Here is a 24270-nt window from a genome sequence, read left to right as displayed (position 1 = left end):
ACAGCAACAACATCTCAAGTCAGGCTCCCATTTTGTGTGAGTAACTTACCCTGTCTCTGAACACCTGTGAGTCAGGCACACCTGATCAAAGCTGAGAACTGTAGCCCCCTAGCTAGTTTATAGCACACTGTAAGCATTGCCCATATACTGCTTGAGTATTCAAAACAGAAAAAAAGTGGGACTTCAGTGGCATGTTAATTAGGCCTCTAGGTAGGATGAAAGTGGAATCAGAATATAGACAAAAAAGCTTTCTCATCTCCCTTAAACGTAATCACATATGCCAGGTATGGACTTTATTATTTAAGTTTTACCATGCAGTTTGATCAGGTCAATGTAGTCAATGTCATGATAACAGCAGTACTGAACATATGGCACACAAACTGCACTGATGTAAACTACACTGTGAACTTATAGTGCCGCAGCCCTGCCATGGTAACTTACTCTGCTTTCAGTTTTACTCCATGACAAGTGCAGCTACCAGAGGCAGACAACAGACACAGCAGCTCACAGAGGAGTTGGCACAGACCTGTGCCAGTAACTGTGCAGAGAACAGCATACACATGCTCAGCGGGGGTGATGATGTCCCACCACTTGCTGGTACAACTTTTCCTGATGCATCAGAAGCCTTGACTCAGTAGGAGTTCCCAAGGGAGGATGCAGCTCTGCAGGTGTCAGCTGCAGGGATGCCTGGGACCTCTTGTGGAGGCTGGGGCAGCAAGTGCTGGACTTCTCACTTGCAGGTGTGCACTGGTGTCACCAATCTGTCACCAAGCAATGGAGTTTAAGGAGGAGGTCAGCAGACTGCACAGCAGCAGTGATAATTAAAAGAACAAAAAGGAGATTAACCATGTCTTCCTCAAGACCCTGCAGATATGAGAACCTGAACCCCCAGCTGTACCAAAGGAGGGGCAGACAGGGTCTGTGCTTTTTATATTGGGACATGGAGACTTCTGGTGATGGCAAAGGCTGGAAGCTTGTAACTGCTGGCAGCAGAGGAGGGCTCCTGCCCCATCTGCAGCTCTACTGCTACAGGATAGGTTCAGTACCCTGGTAGCAGAGGCTGGGCTGGGAGCTCTGTCCAATGAAGCATCTGAGCCAGAAGAGCCTGAGCCACACAGTAGCACCACAAGGAAGCAGTGAGTGCCTTCCTGCTACCAGGGGTGAAGACCCCATTTGCTGACCTGGCCAGCTGTCTGGGATGGCATGTTGCTTGCTGGATCTAGGACATTGTGGAGAGACTACTGAGGCTTGTCTGACTATTACCCACCTTGTTTTTCTGTGGGCACCAGTGTTGCTGCCAGGAGAGATCTGGAGCATACTGAGGGTGTCTGCATGGGTTTGGGAGTGAGGGCCAACTGCATAGGGGCCCGCGTGGTTTGCTCCTCAATATTGCCAGTGAGGGGGAAGGGCTTGAGAAGGATTGGACAGATCCAGTGGGTCAGCAACTGGCTGGGCAGCTGGTGCCAACAGGGGTTCAGCTTTTACAACTGTGGGACACTCTTTGAGAATTGAGGACTGCAAAGAAGATATAAGATCCACCTGACAAAAGTAGGGTGAAAGCATCTTTGCCAACAGGCTGGCCAAGCAGGTGGGGAGAGGTTTAAACAAGGAGCAATGGAGGAGGGAGAGGAAAACCAACAATCACATGAAGTGGTGGAGTAGGTTGACAAGCAAAGGGTGTGGAGTGGTGTGGACAGGAGAGACCCCGAAAACAACAGAACAAGGCAGAAAGACCCACACTCAGTTGTATGTGCAGGAATAAGAAAGTGCTGAATTATGGGGGAAACTCATTTTTTCTGGGAAGTCTGTACAACTGGGTGCCTCTCGGAAGTGCTTGTACACTACTGCATGCAGCATGGAGAACAAACAGGAGAAATTAAAGTACCATTACAGGGCTACAAATGTATTGATTACAGAGACATGGTAGAATAGCTCACACAGCTGGAGTGGTGCAATGGATGGATACAGGCTCTTTAGGAAGGACTGGCAGGGATGGCAAGGAGGAGGATTTGTCCATGTGAGAGCAGCAAGGATGCATGGAAGGGTGCTTTAGGACTGGTGGTGAGCCAGCTGAGAGCTTATGGGTTAGCAGGCAAACCCACAAGGGTGATGTGATGGGTGTCAGCTACAGACCACCTGATGAGGGAGAAGTGGAGAAGGCCTTCAGACAACTAAAGAAAGCCTCACATTCACAGGTTCAGGTCCTCATGGAGTCCTTGAATCACCTCAATATCTGCTGGAGTGGCAACAGCAGGGCACAAGCAATCTAGGTTTCTGGAGTGCATTGGTGATAGCTTGCTGACACAAACAATTGAGGAGCCAACAAGGGCACTGCTGATAAACCTGATGCTTAAACAAGGAGGAACTGGTCAGGGATGTGAAGGCTGGGGACAGCCTTGGCTGCAGTGACCATGAGAGGGAGGAGTTCAGGATGCTGAAAGGAAGGAACAAGGCAAAGAGCAGGAACACTACCCTAGACTCTCAGGAGAGCAGACATTGGCCTCTTGGGGAGCAGCTTGGAGGTATCCAATGCCATCTAGTCCTGGAGAGGAGTCCAGGAGGTTGATTTTTCAAGGATCACCTCCCCCAAGCTCAAGAATGGTCCATTCCCAGCATGCAGGAAGTCAAGCAAAGGTGGCAGGAGGCTGGCATGGATTAATGAGGAGCTCCTGATAAATCCTAAAACTTGGGAATAACCCCATGCACAAGAACAAGCTGGGGCCAACTTTTTGGAAAGAAGTTTTGCAGGAAAAAGGACCTGGGGATCTTGGTGAACACCAAGTTGACCATGAGCCAACAATGTGCCCTCACAGCAAAGAATGCCAGTGGCATCCTGGGCTGCATTAGGAAGAGCGTTGCCAGCAGGTCAAGAGAGGTGATCCTCTTTACTCAGCACTGGTGAGATACATCTGGAGTACTGGGTCCAGGTCTGGGCTCCACAGTGCAAGAGAAATGTACATACTGCAGTGAGTCCAGCAAAGGGCCATGAAGGTGATTAAGGTGCTGGAGCACTGACATACATATGAGGAGAGGCTGAGTGAGCGGGGACTGTTCAGCCTGGAGGAAAGAAGACCCAGAGAGATCTTATCAATGCTTATTAATACCTGGTGAGGAGGAGTAAACAAGACACAAATTCAGTGGGAGTTGCAAATGGAAATACAATGTCAGGAACAGCAATGGCTGGCTGGAGCCAGGAATTGAGGCTGATATCATGGCCAGCAGGGCAGGGGCCTTGCCACCCAGGGCCCTGTCCCAGAGTGTCCCAGCCAGGCAGACCCAGAGATGATACCCAAGTTCAGCCAAGATTCCAGATCATCAGACATGTTTGTAGCAGAGGCAAATCTGAGGTCAAGCCAGGAAGTCAATCCACAGGTCACGATCAGGTCTGGTGAGGATGAACAGGGTCAGGCACAGCCCAGTGGCTGTCAAGCAGCTCCATGGTGACAATGCAGGCCCGAGGTCAGGCTGGGAAGCCAGTCGACTAGTTGGGGTCCAGATCAAGGGTCCGTGGCCGGGCACAGGCACAGCTTTGGCTGAGGTGGAAACTGGCACTCCTATGGTGTCACTGGGGCAGGGAATGAAGGCCAAGCTGAAATGGGGCTCGTGGGCCTACGGGCAGGGGGTGTGGATGGAGGCTCCAGGTGAGCCTGGTCATGGCCAGTAAAGTTTATAAGTGCACCTGACATACAAGCAATTCCACATAAATAAAAGATGCTTCTTTCACTATGGAGGTGGTCAAACAGTGTAACAGCTTGCTCAGAGAGGTTATGGAGTCTCTGTCCTTGACAATATTCAAAACCAGACTGGTCTTGAGAAAATTGCTGTGAGCAAGGGGGAGTTGGACTAGACAATCTCAAGATCCAACCTTTCAACATCCAGATTTCTTTAATTCTCTGATAGCTAGAAACAAACATGAGATTATATTTAGGATGAGCATGTGCCCATAGGTAACTGCTATGCAATAGCTATCTTTCAAGTCACATTCTATCTTACCCATAGTAACTTATCATTTTTCCAAGCTCTCCATCCTTAAATGTCTTTTTCTGTTCCATAAATCTACAGCAGATTCATATCCAAGCATATTTTTTAATTTAAGCTATTTCATAAAATTTATGATTCTTAAATGTATTAAATGGGTATTAAAATGTGTAATTAATTTAAAGGATGGCTATATATGTACCTACATTCTGGAGGTTAGAAGTTTTTGCTCCACAAATATTTTTCCCCAGGTTCATATGCATGTACAAACACCACACAGATACACTCTTCTTTACGTCTTCTTTACATAATATATTGGTGCTGGAAGAATCTAAATTGGGTCACAAGAAATCTTGACTCTGCTATTGTGCTCCTGCTGACTCCATGGACTGCCTGTTGATATCAGTGTGAGTTCTGAGGGATACTGAGGGAATGCAGAATATCTGAACTAAGATCAGTCATCTAGATCTAAGAGAATTTTCCCTGACTATACAGAATGGCATATTGTGGGCTGTTTTGTTTATACATTATAGATGACCTGTTTTCTGATAAATAAGCTTTCATCCTAAAGTTAAACTCAGTACTTTTCATATCTATACTTTTATACTAAATTCAGATTTCCATTTGCTATTCCCTCAACAGTATTTGTGCAAGACAAATATGTCTCCTTTTTGGAAGGGGGGAAAAAAAAACCAAGAGAGCTATATAAAAGCAGTTAGTTTTCTTTGTACAGGGTACCTGCTGTGCTGATTTGATGCCTGTCCTGGGCACCAATTTAGCAGTCATGCAGTACACTAGATGTGTTATAGTAATAAGAAATTTACTTAATCCTGCAAAACATACTTGCCACAACTTCGGTACAACTCCAATCCAACTTGTGTTAGATTAAAGTTTTAACTCTCCTCATGCTCCAAAGGACCTAATTTTACCCCCCTTAGATAAAAATTTTCTACTGTACCAAAGTTAATTAGTAACCACATATGCTTGAGAAATTTGGCCCCAACGCCCAGTCCGTATAAAAATAGTCTGAAGTATACCAGATGATACAGGAATGACTGGAATAGCTGAAGATTTTTATATCTTTTTTTATATTTTTCTCATCTTTCTAGGTAGCATTTGTTTGAAGATACAGGTAAAATACAAGTGAAAGACTGAGCTACAGTCAGCACCATTGGATAGAAAAATACAGGTTTTCCCTATGGGAAAAGTAGTGTGAGGACAAGAAGAGCAAGATTACCATCATGATTGCCAAAACTTGTCTGTGTTTATTCAGTGATCTATTTTTGTATTCAGTAAATTTAGTTTAGCTCCTTTTGCTGCAAGAAAGATATTTATCTCTAGCTTTTAGGACCCTCAGTCAAAAAGATGCAGTTTTCTTAATGCTGTTGTTGCAAACTCCTTGATTCTGCTGCCTTTGTATTGCTAATTTCCCTATAGTGTTCATCTGTTTCTGTTTTGACTCATCTACAGAATTGGAGAAAATATTGATTTTTTTTTTTTTTTAAGGAGAGGAACAATCTTTAGTTTTTATTTTAAAAAAGAAAGAATAAGCATTTGTTATAGACACAAAAGCTGACTTATGATCAATAGAAAAGATATCAATGGGCTGTTTTCCTGTCACTTAACTTTTGATGTAATTCTAGCGTCAGCACTTACAGTAGTACTGTGCTTCTAAGAAGCCAAAAGGAGCAAAGAGAAGCCCTTGCTAGGTCAGCTAATATCACAGACTCAGATAAAAGGACCTGTCTCCTGTGCACCACCATGTACTTTTACCTTTTCCTTAGGAATATACTAGCATGAATTTTGGCCATTTGAAATAAAGTTGAGCAGAACTTAATATGAGACTATTGGACAATTAATGTCATTGAAATAGTGAAATAGTGAGCTAGCCATAAACTGCAGTTGCAGGTTGGCCAGGAAAAATAGCTTTATGCTCTTAGGGTTATAGCTTTTCTAACTAAACAGCTGAAACCTTTTCTAAGCCAAAAATTTTTCTCTTGAATTCAAGACAAAATTTGATGTGTGACAGACTTCTAGATGCTACCCAGACTCCTTTCCAGATGCTCTGCAAGTTCAGCTTTCCACACAGGGCTCTGTCTTCAATTCTCTTGAATTTTGCTATGCAAAAACTGCACCCAGCTTTACAAGACTAAGTTATAGGGACTCTCTGCTAATTAATCACAAATACCCAGTTTGAAAGTTTTACGGTTAAGATTTTTCTGCTAGATTCATCTTTTTCATGTTAAATGCTTTCTTATCTGCTTATCATATGTTAGCAGTGGCAGTCACTTATGGGTCTAGATAGACAAGCAAGCATTGTCCAAATGGCATCAGGCTATGTTATGCACACAGAAATATTCCTATATTCCCTGCATTTTATATTGGAGAATATGTTTCTCACTCCTGAAAGGAGTTTATTTATAGTTAGTTCCTTCATTCGCTATCTTTACAACCTGCAGTTGCTGTGCATTTCATGAATTATGATCATAAATTACATTTATGCATTTAAATTTGATGTGTTTTGTACTCCTGTCTGAAGCTAAAGTTTGTGGAGTATGCCTTGGAGAGAGAAATACTGTGAGGCAGTTATAGCAGAGTCAGATGACTTGAGGCACTGCTACGTTTTGCTGTGCTGCAGTTTTCCTTGGCTAGGATTGTCGGCTTCCCAACTCTAGAGGAAAATGCAGAACTGGAACTGAATCAGCAACCTGCCTGCTTACTCGCATGCCAGGGTAATGAGCATGCCTGTCAGGAGCAGATAGCGGGTCTGCTATCTGCCAGGAACTAGTTTTGCTATTGCATCTGAGGTTTTTTACAGCTCCTCCACAGGTAACTTCCTCAACCCCAGCACACAGGTTAGTCACAAATATACCTTCAGTAAGAGTAAGGAACTAATCAAGTTACCTTAGCTAGAGAAAAGATTTCTGTAGTTAGAAATTCCTTGCAGCACACGGAAACACCATTTTAGAACAAGGAAGAAACATACATAGAAGCTTAATGTAAAATTGCCTCATTTTGTTATGCAAGATGACTTGACTTAATTAGATCTCAAGCTTTCTATGCGTGAGAATAAGAGGACATCAAATTTGCATAAAATAGTAAGATGCAGTTACAGAAAGAAGACAAGGATGTTTTTGAGGCACTACATAAATATCTCACAATTGGACATCCAAGATATTCAAGCCTACACTTGCACAGATACTTAAAGCCTTGTGCTTTAAGGCATCGTTGTGATCCATGCTGAACAGGAAGGAAGGACATTGTGTGAAGATGCATAACATGAGATAAGCTTAAAGAGCTTCTAAGTGTAACTAACAATAAGTCTGGAAATTCAGAAATTTATGTTGAAATGTTATCTGTCTGCTTTCTGTATGACCAAAAGGTAAGTTAAAAGCAAGTCTTGTTCTGCAGCACGTTTCCTCATGGCAGTTATAAGGCATTTCTCCAAAGCAGCTGCATCCCAGGAAGATAATCGGATACAGAAGTAGAAAGGGGCATCCACCTGCTTACATGAGTGAAGTTTTGCAAAATTCTGTTGAGGAGGTCAGAGAGAAAGAGACTGAACAGACCACAGAGTTCAATGCTAAAGATGGATTGAAAACAATGTTATCCTCTTCCCCTCACACACCCCTGGGGTTTTTGTTGAAACATGGTAAATAAAATTTCTTTTAAAAATATACTTGGAATAACCTGGAGAACTATAGATCAGCAAACTGGACTTTTCTACTGGAAAATTGTTAGAAATTCTGAAGAACCAAACTGACAAATGAAACTAACACATGAGGAAAAACCTTTGACACAAACATATGCATGGGGTACTCCGGGAGAATCAGTGCAGCCTATCTAGGGGCTGTGTCTTCAAAAATATTAGAGCTCTTTGCATGAGGCAGTGAAAAAGTTAATGGGACAAAGGTTAGTCCACTGATTTCCGAGAAGACTGTGATTATGTTCTTTAAAAAAAAAAAAGCTCCTAAAGGTATGAAGCCATCATGTGATATGAGGAATAGTCTTCCCATGGATTTAATTATTGAATAAAAGATAACGAAGTGTGCACAAATCCCATAGTTTGACCATACATGGAATGGTGTAACTCCAATTTAAACGATTGAAAAGAAAGCATTTTTTTCACACAGGAAGTAACTTTTGGGATCTGTGTCACAGGATGTTACAGGTGCAAAAATGAGTTTAAAATTAGTTAAATTATTGCAAACATTCATGGAAAGCAGGTCCACCACAATGGGCACTGGTGAAGGAAGTCCTTACATTACTGTTGGTTAAAAGTCAACAGACTACTTCTCAGACTGTGTCTAAGATCATCACTCCTTATTTATTATAGATGGTACTTCTGTCTAGCTGTCTATACTATTTATACTTTTTCTGAAAATATTTGCTACCTTTTGCAGTCAGACAGCATACTAGGCTAGTTGGAGCTTTGGTGTGGTCCGTGATGTCTGATCTTATGCAGGGTGGACAGGCAGTTTTATGTCACACAGTCATTAATTAGTATAACCACAGCTGTTATACCTCAGTCATTTTACTACATTACAATAAATTGCAGTCGCAAAGATATGTTCAAGTAAGCACTTCCACTACATGCTGTGCCTGTGGGGGTGGAAAATGACAGCTGGTATCAAAATGGAAATGTGAATAGCGCATGCGACCACTATGCACCTTAGCAGCACCTTAGCTTGGCACACAGGAGTTTTGAAAAAATATTACCTACCTGTGGTGGTTATTATCTCTGCTGAAACCTAAGTCCATGGTTTCTGTACTGCAAAACATCATGGCTTAGAATGCTGTTGAAGATATTTTTTTCTCGAGCAGGCTGCTTTTTCAGAATAGTTCTTGTGTTGTTTTTTAACATTTTATGGTAATGTTAAGCCTGACATCCACAGAAACACTTGAATGTCTAACATCCTTTGTTTTCATAGTGATTAGTATTAATCAGTGGTGTTAGTGCCTAAATACCTTTTAAATCTGGCTCTATGTCCTTTGGGGGGAGATATAGCCCTTGTTTTTTCTTTATTTGTGAGATTTTGCTTTTCCCCCAGGTTTTCTTAACATCACTTTCACTATTTACCTGAATAAAAGGCTAGAAATTACTCTTGTTTTTCATTTTAAGTTTCCAATCCTTTCATTTTTGTTTTATGATGATCTTAAAGGTCTTTTCCAACCTAAAAGATTCTATGATTCTATTTCACAAACTTAAATCCCACAGACTTCTGCTTCTTCCAGACTCAGGTTGTTACCTTTATGTCTTCTCCTAAACTTTCTATCTTAAAATGGGAATCAATATCTTAAGCTTTTGACAGCCTTGTTCACCAGAGAAGATCTTAAGTTAAATTTGCAATGAAAAAGACAAGCATCCTATTGTTGGTTGTAAACACGAACTCTACAGGGTAGAATGTTTCCAAGATAAATGATTCTCAATAATAAGCACCTAGCACACAAGGTTATAACTTAAGTTTTTTGAAAGCAACTATGTAACAAAAGAAATTGGATTTGATGTCCTGTTAACCTGGAAAAATAGTACTTTGAGGCTGCTTTGGATCTAATGGCTGAAACAGTGCAGGGGAGACACTAACAGGAATTATACTTTATTTTTTTAACAGGGACACTGGCCATCTATAGCATAGCTAACAGCTGGATTGACATTTCTATTGGAACATGCCTTAAAGCAATTTCTTTTTAATTTGAATGTATCTTTCTGTTTATTCTAACTTTTATATTTAGAATCTAACACCTTTTTTTTCTCATCTTGCTCTATTTTATGTGATAGTGATGAAGATTGTGTACAAGAAATATCCTTCCAGCTCACCAATATTGATTAGCAAAATTATTATTTGTAGGTTTTATTTTTAAATGGCTCCCTAGGTGCTTATGACTTAAGAGAAGAGTTGAAAGTGCTCTTTGAAGAAGAAAGGAAATGATGATAACAGCAAAGTATAAAGAAGAAGTAAATTTAGGATATTCTACAGCTTGAAAATGATCCTCTCACATGAGGATTACCAACTTCCTTGAAGAGTCTTTGATTGCAGTGTAATCCATAAGAAGTGGTGGTTTCTTTCTGCTCTTCAGTCCTTCTTACTTGTTTTCCTCTGCTGCTCCTTGCTTCTTTCTTCTCTTCCGCCCTGGCATGGGTTGCCCACAGGCTGCAGATCCTCAGGGGTGTCCCTGCCCTGGGGTGGGATGCCTGCAGCCACAGTCCCCTCAGAGGTGTACCTCCTTCCAAGAGTGGGTCTCCAGCCATGTCTCATCCGAGACTTAAAATGTTTGAAGGCTTTCTTTAATTTCTTTTTTGTTATTGATATACCTGGCAACTGAACAATTAATATGATTTTTACTTCCTTTCCTTGACTATCACACCTGTTACTTAGGGAAATTATTTTTTTTAAATATATTTATTCACTGTGGAGCCTGTATTGTCCATGTTGTTTTAAATCTAATTCATTGTATTATGGCGAGACTGAAAAATGAAATGGTCATGGTGCCTTTGAACTTGACAGAAAGAAATCTGATTAGCGGATATTAGTAAGTGTAAGGTATTAAATTAATTTTTGCAAATACTTTAGGAAATTTCTTTGAAGGTTGTTCTAACTTTTATGCATACATGTCTAGTAGCCATTCTTATAGACCAGCTTTCAGTCATATGTCTTCACAGAAGGCTCTTAATTTCAAGGGCAAGTTTTCACTTTTCTGAAAGGAAAATTTGACTGAAAAACTTTGTTTTATTGTAAAAATGTATTGTGACTAAATCAAAATACAAGTATAATTTTATTTCAACTTCTGGTAAATTTTGAAGAAGTTCCCGTTTTTCATCGTATGCTCCCTTGATTTTCTTTGTGTTGCTTGTTTACTTTTATGCCAGCATCCACCAGGAATGGTTGGACATACATCAGAAGACCTATAAACTTTCTTGATTAGTATTTTTCTGAGTAGAAAAGTGTAGGAGTACAAAAAACGTTTATCTAAAACACACACACACACAAAATCTAAAGAAACAAACAAAATCCCCAAATGAAATAATATTTTAATGGAAATTAAAACAAAGTAGTAGGAAAAGAATATTCAACTTTTGAAAATATTAACCAAAACCAAATGTCAGGGTAAGAAACAAATTGAAAGTTCTGTTTCTGTGGGGGGGAAACATTTGGATGTCCCGGTCACATTTAATATGACTACCCTCTGAAATTTAGTCTTAAAGTGTATGTATACGTAAGTGTTAAGAGCAACCAAATTTCAGATGTATATACATCAGTGTATGTACATGAGTGCTCCTGTCTCAATCCTGGTTGTAGTCATCCAGTAATGGAAGAGAAATAATATGATGTGATGCAAGATTAATTTAAAAGATAAAATACAGATAAAAAGTGATAGCAATCACAGTATTGGCAGAGAACTCTTCACTATCATTCCCTTTGGAGGAAATAATTTGGGGGAAAAAAAAAGAAAAAAAAAACCCACCTGTTTTCAAATACCAGATATACTTAGGTAAATCATAACTTTTTCACAAGCAGAAAGGTTAAATTTTTCCGTCAAATAATTATTGTGAGCTACTCTGTCAGCTCTCAGACACACTGATGGGCATCACTAAGTATACTAACTTTTTTGATCATCTTGCAATCTTGCTCATTTTTTTGTTGTGCTGTTATTATAAATGTGTGATCAAAGAACATTAAATGAAGGTCTGCAGGGCAGCCTACACCGTTTATGTGTTGGTGAAATCAGATGAGGAAATGTCTTGACAAAGCAAAAGAATACCACATCTGTCAAGTTAGCTTAAAACTGTTCAAAGCCTAAAGAACGAGTTTGAAAATCTGTCAAGTGTTATGAGATAAAGGGAAAGTCATATGAGGGTAGACTGTAATGAACAAAGCCACACCCTTAAGCTCATCAAGATAGAAATGTTATTCAGTGCAATTTTAAAACATCATTTTGCAACAGTAAATTGCATGTTCTAAGGTGATGTAAACCTCTTATTGTTGGCTGTGGACTTTTACTCATGGATTTTAAAGTGTTTGAGTTGGTGGAGCTGTTTGTTTGAGAAGGTATTCATAAAAGGTTTATAAAACAGCCTTTCCAATAGCATCAGTATCTAATCTGCTCTTAAAGCTGATGTGAACAAGAATGACTCATACCATTTAGGAAGGTGGTGATATGATCCAAGTAATTCTGAGGTTTTTTTCATTGCTGTGACACAGATTTTCATTTTGCTTTTAATCATGTTAATTACATTAACACTTCTAAATTCTGTTTTCTGCATCTGTATAACAAGGACAGTGATAATTAGTTATATCACAGGTCTGCTTGAAAGTTTAATTCTTTAATATACTAAACAGAATCAGTATAATTATTTATATTATTAATACATTATTTTTTGTTATAAATAATGGCAACTAGAGTATAACACATTTTTAAATTTCTGAATTAATACCTACAGTTACATTTCCCAGATTTTAAAATGCAAAAAATTCCCACTTATTTGTTTTCCTGGTTTTGATGCCACTGATGTCCATGAGAGTGTTCCCACTGTTTTAAGGAGGAACCATCCTTAGCTCAGTGGATAACTTGTTCACATGCTGTAACTTTATAAAAATACACAGACCAAAATGTCAATGACGTTTCTACCACATGGAGACAGATTAGTCATGCAGAAAAATATTTTTCTCTTCTACTTGTCATTTCTATGATCAATGCTAGTTTCTATGAAAACCAGAGAAGCTGATTCAGGAAACAGTAATATGCAGTGGTTTTTGCTTTCTCATTAAAAGGGAAAGCAAAACCAAATGTGAAGTATCGCTTCTCTTTGTGTCAAATTAACATTCTGAAAGACAATTAGAAGACTATCTGTAAACAAACAAAGCTTTTACAGAGATATTATGTACTCAAACACCAACATTTATGTCTTGGATTCAAAGGCATTTTGAAGATGGAAATAAGGAACTTTAAAAGATTGCTATTTCCAAGATTTTTCTATGCTAAAATACTGTGGTTAACATCCCAATTGCAATGTTATAGAAACTTGATGGAGCATGCTTGAATTTTGCTCAGTTATAAGTAAATAGGTATAAGTATCTATTTATGAAGTCCATTAGGGATAATTATGATTTACAGCCCTGAATCTTCTTCTGCAGCTAGAAAACTAAGGAATAAAGAGGAGCTGCATCTTTCTTATAAAATGCCTATGGAGGAGAACAGATAATTTTACCTCAGTGTTCTATTTCTGCTCTAAGGATGTTACGTTGTAAAATAACTAAATACAACTGAGAATAATTACTGGACCATGGCTTGCAATCTAATACTTCCTTCTCCAAGAGTATGTCCCAAAACCAAAGTTGGATATTCATGCTTTCTTTGGCAACCTCTCTTTCCTGAGTTAATCTTTAAAATTGGAAAAAAATCAACTAAGTAAGAGTACCAATATCACAGAATAGCTTAAAGCCCAGTTGTTGCAATAGCCATTCTCATTAGAAAGGTAGCTTCAGGCTGAAACAGGTGTTGAACCAGGTTTGGCACTTCACTGGAGTGTTGTGGTATTGTGCTCTTTTGGAAAGAACAAAGCGGTATCAGCTGTGTTTTGTGGGCAGATTTATCATAGGTGTATGTATTAGATATTCTTGGGGCATGCCAACTGGCTTAAAACCTTCCTGTATGATAAGTGGAGAACTTCTATTTAGTAGGTACTAATTAGGTATTAGTAGTATACAGTTGTTGAGCTGTTCAGTTTTGCCAAGATTGAAGCAGCTACAAGCCTGCCCAGAAGAAAAGTTTTAGGAATATAAACCTCAATCTTAGGTGCTTCAAGACTTCAGACATATTGGTAGTTAGCCTCAGTTTTGGAGGATCAGTGCTTGATTAAGACAGCTCCCAGCTCAAAACACTAATGTAGCTACACCCTTCATCTCACAATTCAGGTTCTGGTGGGCTGCCTGGGCACAGGTTCTAATGCCATCTGAGGCACCCTACAGCCCTCAAGACATCCACAGAGGACCAACGATGTCACATGAGACCCAGGAGAGACCTCTGCCCTGCTGGACTAGAAGGCAAGCAAAAGCCCGGCAGGATATGTTAGGATGTCTAAAATGATGGTACATAACTGTGCACAGCTTCTGAATTGAGTTCTCAGTGTCTGCTTTATGGTCAGATGTGAGGCATGTAGTTTTCACGCTGACACCAAAATGAGTTGGTCTTAAATTAGACAACTCCACTAAATTGTGCCTTTGATGCCCAGCAGGCACTGATGTGAAAGACCTCTTTCAAAGAAGAAAATTGTGTTGCTTATCCAAATGGACTTCAATTTAAACTTTTTCATGTGGATTTTTTTCTTCAACCTAAAGTTGCTTTTATGTTGTCTGTTACATTCAATTTCTGCACTCCACATCTTGAAATACAAGAACCACTTGGATCCTCAGACACTACAGATGGAAATATGGACAAGAAGAATGTTGCTTTTAATTTCTGTAAGGAATGTTTTCAGTTCTATCTGGCTGCTCTGATTTTCACTCCTGTGTTGACTACAGATATATTCATCAATCTGCCTCAGGGTCAAACCTGAGATACAGCTTTCTTCAATTGGCAAGGTGACTACAATTTCAAAGCTGAAGGCTTGATCACCAGTAATGCAACACTTTATTTGAATACTAATAATTTAGTATTATTTCAGTGGCACTTGTAATTAATTGCTATAAAAGTCCTTCCTACATTTTATAATTCTGAGCCAGGTTCTAGGCTTCTCAGATGTTCAGGGTGATGCTCAGGAGTTTACTGATCACTCTTTACTGACACATCTCCAAAGATTTTACCAAGGGAATAAACACTGCTAGCCTCAGTGACTTAGTTCCTGTTTAATATTAATGCTAAATAGACAAATCAATATTCAGCACACCTGACTGAAATCTATGTTCTTGGCTGCCTACTGGCATGTATAGAAATACGGAAATTGGGAAGAGAGCTTTGTTTTTTATATTTTTAGAGGGATACCTTGTGAGAAATCAGCATCAAAGTCAGCTTCTTTTGCATCTTAGATGCATTAACAGAGTGAGATTTTGGTAGAGACGATGACTTTGTTTTAAGACAATGAACTTGCAGGTGTTGTTTTGCTAATCTACTCCAGCCTCTTGCAAGTAGAGTTCTTGGACTCAGCATGATGGGACTCAGAGGTATGAAATATTTTCATGAGCCTGACATGGATATTTCTTATGATAACATTTTAATACAGAAAACCACTAGTGACAAAAAGAGTCAGTTTCCTTTAAATCCATATCCCCTTAAAGTGAGCAATTTGTTGCAGTCAGCAAGTATATTTTTATGTATTTATTTCCTTCAGTGTTTTAGTATCTTCAGCATTTAGTATTGAGTTTTACAATCTTATGCACTGGACAGCTTATTAAACTGAAAAACGTAGAAAGGGTTAATAAAAGAAATTTTTTTAGTAATGTTTTGTTGTTTTATGTAATCATGTATACATTTTTACACTAGACTAATTCCTAGTCTTGGGTAGGAAAAAAAAAACCAAAACCAACAAAACCCTCTGTCCCATTGATTTTCTGTTTCAAAACCCAACTGAATACTGTAATGAAGCACTATATAAGGTGCTGACACTGCCCCTGTGAATCATTGAGATTTTTTTTACATGGATTCCTGAGTCATTGACCATTACAATCACAGCTAAATCGATGTCTTTTTTCCAGTGCATTTTCTCCAGTGCATTAACCAGAACAAGGACATGCCAATGAGGAGATAATACTGCCATTGTGGAATAGTGGTCTACCAACTGAACAGTTAGTGATGAAACATTACCAGCAAGACCCATCCCTTTTTAGAAAATGTTGAGACTTTAAAGAATAGTGACAGTATCTTCAATCTCTGTCATTAGAGCTTGTAAGATGAGAATAACCTTCTGCTCATTTTTTAAATATTCAAGCAGTCTAAGAGTTAGTTGGCCTCTTCTCTGAAATGATAGTGAAAAAATTGTATCCATATGCTACTCCTTTTCTACTTGAATAAATGCCAACTCCTCCTCTTTGACTTCGTTATTTAGCTATGAACACTCCATCCTTCAGAACTTCCAAAACTGACATAGTGGCTTTTTGAACTTGCTGCCTAAGACCAGATATACATTTCAAAGAATTCAATTTAAAAATTCCTTTTAACATTCTTGCCATTTAAAACAAAGAAGATCTGAGACACAATTAGATTTTTATCTTATCCAGGGCAAGTTATTATCACGACATAAACCAGATAAAGGTGAGTGTGTAAAGTGCTGAAACAGTGTTTAAAAGGAAATAGTAATTAACAAATTATATCTTTTCATTCCATTGCCCTGCTTTCTCTTGATGAAGTAGAATTAAGATGTATTGCTGTCTGTATTTCATATCATAAAAATATCCCTGTGTAAAAATAAAATGAAACAAACAAAAAAGCTGAAAGTTGCCTCCATAAAAATAAACAAAGGTTAAAGCTAAGTCTTTTATGGCATACAGGGAAATATAATAACTGAGGAAATGGCCTGAGTGGTAGGTCATGATGGAAAGCTTCTTTTTATAAGAATCTTGGGTTTTTCTAGAAAACTGGAGAGACAACAGAACTGTTTTGTGTAGGAATTGCTTTCGTAAGCTTCTGGTCACGTGCGTATGTTTGTCTGTGTTGCAGGGCAGGGATGGGATGACACATAGTTCTCTCTAGAAGATTAATGCAAAATGACTTGGCACGCAAGCTTTTAAATTTAAACTGTTGAAGAACTAAAATCACACAGAATTATTTTCAGTGCTGAATATGGAGCTAAAAGGGTTCTGAGTTTAGTGAGAAATTCTAAGGAATGACAGCAAAATTTATTCATTCAAAAAACCAGCAACAACACAAGATTTCAAGTACATCAGTCAAATGTTTCCTGCAATCTATATTGTGCTTCCACTTCTATGGCCAGAGAATAATTTCTTCAAACATTTTTTCTTTTAGAAAGTAGTCAGCCTGTCACATTTGACACTATTTGTCTAATGTAGTTGTTAAAAAGAGGAACTAGAAATTACTTCTCACCAGAGGTTTAAGTTATAGTGACCATAACTTTCTGCCTTCCATCCTTTTTAGTGAGCCTCAAAACCGTGTACACTCATACAATGTAATTGAATGAAAGGGATGCAAATACTGCTGTTACCCAAGAGCAAGATAGGTGCCTGTGTGCGTATGTATGTATATGAATTTATACATATATATTCCTTAATGTATTGCTATATGGTGTACAGTAGAAGAACATGTTTCTTACAAAAACTTAGGTTTCTACAGTGCAAAACATTTTTACAACTATATCAGATGTTATCATTGCAGTGGTCAGCTAGAAACCTTGCTCTTGGTTTATAGGAGCTCATCAAAATCTAGAATGGCACCTTTTCCAAAGCAGTGGTGAGTGTAAAGTAGAACAATAAAGTTGGTATGATTATGCCTTCCATGAACCAGTGCATGTTAAAATGTCCCTATATTCAATATCTTGTTAATTTTTGATTCATAAATATATTAAAATAAATAGTTGCAGAGATGGAGATATATTAGTAAAAATTAAATTGCGAGCTAAAGAGATGGACTAAAATAAACATTGAGATTCTCCAGGTCCATTTGCAATTACAGTGTTGGACACCATCAGTAGACTGCACAGCAGCTGGAGCAGTCTTGGCCCAGGATGGTCTGTACAGCTTTGGGAATCCAGCCCTAGACACGCTTGAGAAGGTTGTTGAACTCTGCTTTTGGTGTCTCCATTACAGTATTTAGGGTAGAAGAGGTATCATTAGATGTGAACTACTACTTCTGTATGGTACATGGAGATCAGTACTAGTATTAACTGGACTGATTGGGAGTCCATAAATATTTTTAATCATTTTTTGTTCTTCATTTGTTGACAGGCTGTGTCACGAAAGATCAGAATCACTATTCTGAGATGAATAGTCTCACAATGAACAGGGCTGTTGGGCTTTTTTTACCTTTTCTTATGCTTTTTCTTTCTTTTTATTCCTTGGCGAGCATTAGAAGAATTAGCATAGAGATACACTTAGTGTCTCTATGAAAAACTTAGTGTTTTCAGTATGTCGATTTTACCTGATTCTGTACCTTTAATGCACTTAACTCAGTTAATGTATCAAATATCCAGTCTATTTTCTGAGTTTTCAACCATGAATGATAGCCAGCAGGTAAAGACTAAGCTAGACCAAAGTGATTACAGCTGCATGGTAGACAGAGTGTAGCATTCAATAAGGGAAGCTGTTCTTACTATTCCTCCTTCCTTCTTGTGTCTTGCTACAATCTGGGATCACAACGCATCTGTGTTTGCAGCACGACAGTCAGGCTGCACCAGGGTCTAGGAATATGCCATACGTAATAACAGGATTTTCATTCTCGATTTAATATGGATTTTGTTACCGTGATCCATATCTGCATCCCTTTGGTCACCTTAAAAAAGAATCTGCAAATCCAATCTGGTGCACAGCACAAGGGCTTGCTGAGTAAGCTGAGCGTCTTGCTACGAAAGCCATATTCTGAGGTCTGTACGGACTTCCTGCGACTTTCTGGATGGATTTTAATGCAATAAAATTCCATCAGACTTTAAGGATTTAATTCAAGCACGTCATCTATCACCACCTGAGAGCCACTTGTGTTAGAAGGCTTCTGCTTTAGGGGGCTAGTTGTAGTGTTTGGCACTTTTTATCCAGTGCAGTCAAAGATGACTGGACATCTTTTCCAGCACATCTGTTTGCTGGACCCAAGGAAAAGGAAGGGATTAGTGGAGGTAGGGATGTGTATAAGGTTTTTATGAAGATTTGGGGGTTCTGGCTTGTTGCTGTGCATCTTCTGATCAGTATATCTCTGTCTGTGTCAGGGTTGCATTTGATTTTGAATCTTTATATTTGAATTATTTTTAAAAGAAAACGGAAGAATATAACACAGGTCGGAGAATACTGAGTTGGGAGAATACATCTCACTGCTACAGTGAGATACATTTAGTTGTACGGGATAAAGTTAGCAGAGGTGTCTGACACAAAGATCTATTAGGCTGTCAGACAGTCTCCCAAGAGAAATGGTGGAATCCCTACTACTGGCAATATTTAGAATTTGATTAGAGAAAGAGCTAGAAAATGTGCTGAAAGGAACAATCATATTTGACAGGAGCTCTGTCATGGTTTAACCCCAGCTGGCAGATAAGCCCCACAACAGCCACTTGCTCACTCCCTGCTGGTGGGATGGGGGAGAGAATCAGAAGGGTAAAACTCATGGGTTGAGATAAAGCCAGTTTAATAGGTAAAGCAAAAGCCGCGTGCACAAGCAAAGCAAAACAAGGAATTCATTCACTGCTTCCCATGGGCAGGCAGGTGTTCAGCCATCTCCAGGAAAGCAGGGCTCCATCACATGTAATGGTTACTTGGGAAGACAAAATGCCATCACTCTGAATGTCCCCCCCTTCCTTCTTCTTCCCCCAGCTTTACATGCTGAGCATGACACCATATGGTATGGGATATCCCTTTGGTCAGTTGGGGTCAGCTGTCCCAGCTGTGTCCCCTCCCAGCTTCTTGTGCACCCCCAGCCTACTCGCTGGTGGGGTGGGGTGAGAAGCAGAAAAGGCCTTGACTCTGTGCAAGCACTGCTCAGCAAGAGCTAACACATCCCTGTGTTATCAACACTGTTTTCAGCACAAATCCAAAACATAGCCCCATACCAGCTTCTATGAAGAAAATTAACTCTATCCCAGCCAAAAGCAGCACAGATCCTAATATGTGATCTGTTCTTTTCCACCCCTAACTTCTCTAATTGCATGCTCAAACTTGAGGGAATAACAATTTAAAGACTACCTCTAAGTATCTCAATAAGTATTAACCACTTTTTCCTGTTTTGCTCATTATTATATTCACAAATGAGAAGTCCCATCACATTCTACATGTTTGCTTTTAATTATACCTGGCCTTTCTGCAATAATTCCTGTACAATATTGTGCTAGTTAAGTTCACTCTTCTTACATCTCTTTTAAAACCAAGAATAAAATTCTGCATTACCTCTAATCCTTGCATTTTATACATCATGCTAAACTGTATTTCCTCGTCTGACAATATCTGTTAGAAAATTAAATATTGCAGTTAAGAAGATGCTGTGAGTAGGCACTTTCTTTTTTTATTCCTGTACAGTACACAGGACCAAGAAGAATTTCCAGGAACATTTTCATTCAAACATGATTAGCAGCAGTGCAGACATTGCTGCATTCACTGTAAGCAGCACTTGTGTAATAAGTTTAATCATTGTCATAAGCAGAAAAAAAATGAGTTCATCTCTTCTGCAGCTGATATCAACATTTAGTTTCCCTGGTACTAGATTAATTTTCATAACTTTTAATATCTACCTATATTTTTCACAGTAAGTTTCATTATGTCAACTCTTCAAAAATTAAGTTTGAATGAAAAAAAAGTTTCATCAATTGAAACAGTTTGATCAAGTATATATTCAAGTATATAAATTCAAGTATATAAATTGATGAGACACAATATTCAGATTGCAACTTGAAAAATTAAATCAAAGGTATTGTGGAACTGGTGAAATACTATTTAGCTGTATGGCTTAAAACAATGCCAAATAAGAATTACCTTTGTTATGTCTTCTAAATACTGCTTTGTGGTCTTTTATAAGGTAAGCAAAATAAATGTAAGAGTTAAAATGTTTATGTAAAGAATCAAAAATTATGCAAAATGCACAAGTTACATAAACAAGACAATTTAAAATACGTTGTCCAAATTTATTTTCAGAAATATTTTTCTGTAAAATTAGGTTCTAGGAAATATGTAATGAACTATCTTTGTAACAATCTAGGACATTTGGAATTTGATTCAGCAAGAGATATAACTTATGAAAAAGGTGTGGGGTGTCTGCCAAAGATTAGGATATAAAGTTTCCAACATTAAGAATGTCTGCACTCTCATCTAGACCTGCTTCAGGATTAATAAATAAATAAATCTTTATTTGCCCTGTGTTTTGAGCACTTTTTACAATTTTGTCTCTAATTCCACTGTGAGGTTTTGTTACTGTTATGTATTACTAATTCATGGAATCCTATGTGGTTAAATATATCCTAAGTGGTTAAATATATTGAAATAGAGGATAAAAAGAGATCAAAAACAATGGAACTGCACATAGAATTAACCTATGTATTTTCTTTTCTTTTCTTTTCTTGACATAGAAGATATAAGGCTATTTTTTTGGAGCTTTTTTGTTTTAATGCTGCAGTAAAATTGGACAGATCTCCTAGCTGTTAATCATGATGACTCCTACAAGTCTTTTCCTGAGGGAATTCTGTAAATTGAGACGCAGGCAGTTTATAGAATTTGAGGATGTATTTACTAGAGCACATTATCTTGCATTTGGCCAAGTTGTATTTAATCTGCCTACTTCCAGCATTCATAATACATCAGAGTAAAATTTGATTTAAAATTAAATGCAATTCAATGTCCTGTAAAGCACCTATCAAAGCATTTCTGCTCGTTGCTGGTAACTCAGCATCTACTTGCACATTTACAAACTCTGAGCTGGACAATCCAGTCCAGTTTTCAAGAGTTGGAAAATAAAAAGGAGAATTCCTTGGAATTTCCAACCATTTGAGACCTGGATATTTCATTTCCAGGATTATTATAAAGCTTATTTAAGGTTGAAATGGTTTACTTTTAAGGCATTGTGTATAGCAAGTCAAACCATTGTGAAATTCTTTAAACCATCAATAAGTTGCTAAACTCAAACAGAAGAGTTGTTAGTCTTTAGTAGATACTTATAATGGTTACTGTATCTATGATACAAGAAACCTTACTGCTCCATGGACGGATTTTATGTCAGCTCCATCTATCGATTATACAGCTGCAGGAGCATCAGGATTCGCAAGAATTTCACCATCTGCTTTGCCTGAAATTTTGGAAAGAGAAATATTAGATATGATAAAGAGATTAAAACTAATAGTGGGTGTATTACAGCCCATCCTCCCTTAGCAGCTGAAGGCTGCTTTCTACTCTATTCATTTCATTTCAGTTCATGGGAAAAATAAATCTTTCATTTAAATGCCATTTATGTGATATATTGTCACCAGAGCAACTTGCTACTGTAATATATTATCACTCAAGTACTATGTAAAGCAGTACAAGTCATCAGTAAAAATAACAATTAAAAAATCCTTTCTTCAGGGATCTCAGAATCATAGACAAGTGCAAAAGTACAAGTTATTGCAGATACACAGAGAAGATACCTTGGATTATTTTTCATCTCCACTTGCTGCTTATTACTAAAATAAGTCATTTTATTGATATTGGAAGAAAGAGATGTTTCTGCAAGACATTCCTGTGCAATAGGAACTGACTAAAGGATTGACACTGAGGTTAGGATGCTATTCCATAAGGAGACGCAATATGAAAAAAAGCACAAGTAAAATGGGAGAAGAAATGGTTTCAGTGTTGATGGTAGCAAGGTTAGGGGACAGGGAAAGTGTGACAAGTTAAATGGATGTAAGTAGTAGCTGATTATACAGAGCTTTGACACATGAATTAGAAGTTTTAATGCGACTTCATGAGCATAGGAGAGCTAACAGAAGGATTTGAAGAAATAAAGATGTTAGTCAGATGAATGCTGTAGTATAATAATTGCAGCAGCAAATTATGCTGCAGGCTACAGTCTTGCAAATATGGAAGGAGTAAGAAAAGTCTCATTTCTATTAAATTTTCTTTTACATTTTCATTCCATTCTGATTTTCTTTTTCAGTACACCAAAATGTATTTTAAGTGTTATTCATTCATTTTGCATTTAGTTGAAAACTTACAGAAAAAATAGAAAAAAATTTTAGGAGAGTACACAGCAATTTCTTGAAGTATCTGAGATTCTGTTTTACTGTGACTGCTTTGGCACTGCACAGCTATTTGCTTCTGTGGCCCCTGCCCGATCTTTATCTTGAATACAATCAATTTTAGGAATTCTGGGTAGCAAACTTGTTTAGTTTGACTCACTCTTATTACCCTAATTGTTCAACATGAGGTTTATTTAAACTATTGAAATATGAGGGCATGAATAGCTCATTTATGTTCTCTGCTTTGAATTTGCAAAAATCTCTGTGACTGTGATTATACTGAAATTTCAAGTATATTTCCATGACTATGTGAAAAATGTTCACTTCTACATGTTTTACCATTCAGTTATAAAGGTGTTTCCCATTGCTGTTATTTGAAGAATAAGACTGATTTCATTAAGAGGTCCAATGTGTTGAGATTACTTCATTGCCTCTGGCAAGCACATCTACTCTGGGCTGTCAGCACTGTACACTCTGGTTCATATATTGCATTTATGAAGTCTGTAACACAGAGCTCTGATTTTTCAATTGATTAGTATTACTATTTTAATTTCAGCATTATTTTATTATTACTACTATTTATCATTTTGATGGATATAGTGCCACTCTACTTGTCTTTGAGTTAATCTTCAAAACGCTTGGTAGATCTCACTAGTGCAGGGGATATATATCATCTTCAACAAACTGATAATATCTAGTTTCTCTTTTTTCTGACCCTGGAAGTATAGCTGAAGAATCCAAGGCCAGCTGTCATAGCAGGCATACCTACTTACGGAATAATTTAGTCAGAATTTCAGTTTCTAAGCATAAATTAGAATCTGGGAATCCTTGCTTAGCAACAGACTAACTTCCCAGGTACTTCAGTGAGATTCATCTGCTCTAACTGCAGGTTTTCAACACTGAATAATCCAAATCTAAAGTAATTACAGTTTTTACTCCTCTTTATAGTCAGTAGAGAGAAATTGCCATTTGTCTAAATTACATAAAATTAATATATTGAGATGTGTTCCTCTACATCTACTCGGAGCTGCCCCCACCTTAGAACAACTTGGGGACTGAGCACCAAACTCATGAGTGTGACTGTGACGGAAGGTAAGTCCTCCCCCTTACAGCACTTTAGAGAGGCTCAGCCAGCTCAGCACTCTCAAATCGTTGTGAGCACACAATGACAGCGCTGTCTGCTGCTTTTTTAAAAGGAACAAGTAGAGAAGGAGGTGACAGTAGTACAGGTCCAAGTATAATAGCTGTGATCTGCTTTTAACTTTGGCTAAAGTTGCCATTTCTCTGTGACGTGATTTAATCACCTTAAATGCTTTTTGCAGGAAAAATTTTAAGATTCATTAAGGCAAACAGGCAGTTTGACTAGCCAAGGGCGTGAGTCACACATCTGGAAGAAGAAGGCGTCCCAGATGTATTTCTCTATTTTCTCTCCAATGTTTCATATCGAG

The 24270-nt window shown here is 38.2% G+C and overlaps 1 protein-coding gene across 2 annotated transcripts in view; it reads left to right on the top strand.

The window, feature by feature from the left end:
* Window positions 1-24270, top strand: part of KHDRBS2 (KH RNA binding domain containing, signal transduction associated 2) — a 398703-nt gene that overhangs the window by 334935 nt on the left and 39498 nt on the right. Inside the window, exon 8 of one of the 2 annotated variants that reach the window (XM_075497292.1) lies at window positions 18129-18155. The exons of the other annotated variant lie outside the window; for it this stretch is intronic. Coding sequence (XP_075353407.1) covers window positions 18129-18155 — 27 coding nt within the window. The remainder of the gene's footprint in view (window positions 1-18128; window positions 18156-24270) is intronic. 2 annotated transcript variants of the gene reach the window in all.

Source organism: Mycteria americana, chromosome 3 (genome assembly GCF_035582795.1).
Source record: "Mycteria americana isolate JAX WOST 10 ecotype Jacksonville Zoo and Gardens chromosome 3, USCA_MyAme_1.0, whole genome shotgun sequence".
In the NCBI taxonomy this organism is placed as follows: Eukaryota; Metazoa; Chordata; class Aves; order Ciconiiformes; family Ciconiidae; genus Mycteria; species Mycteria americana.
The sequence above is the reverse complement of the archived record's forward strand: the minus strand, read 5'-3'. Positions and strand labels throughout refer to the sequence as shown.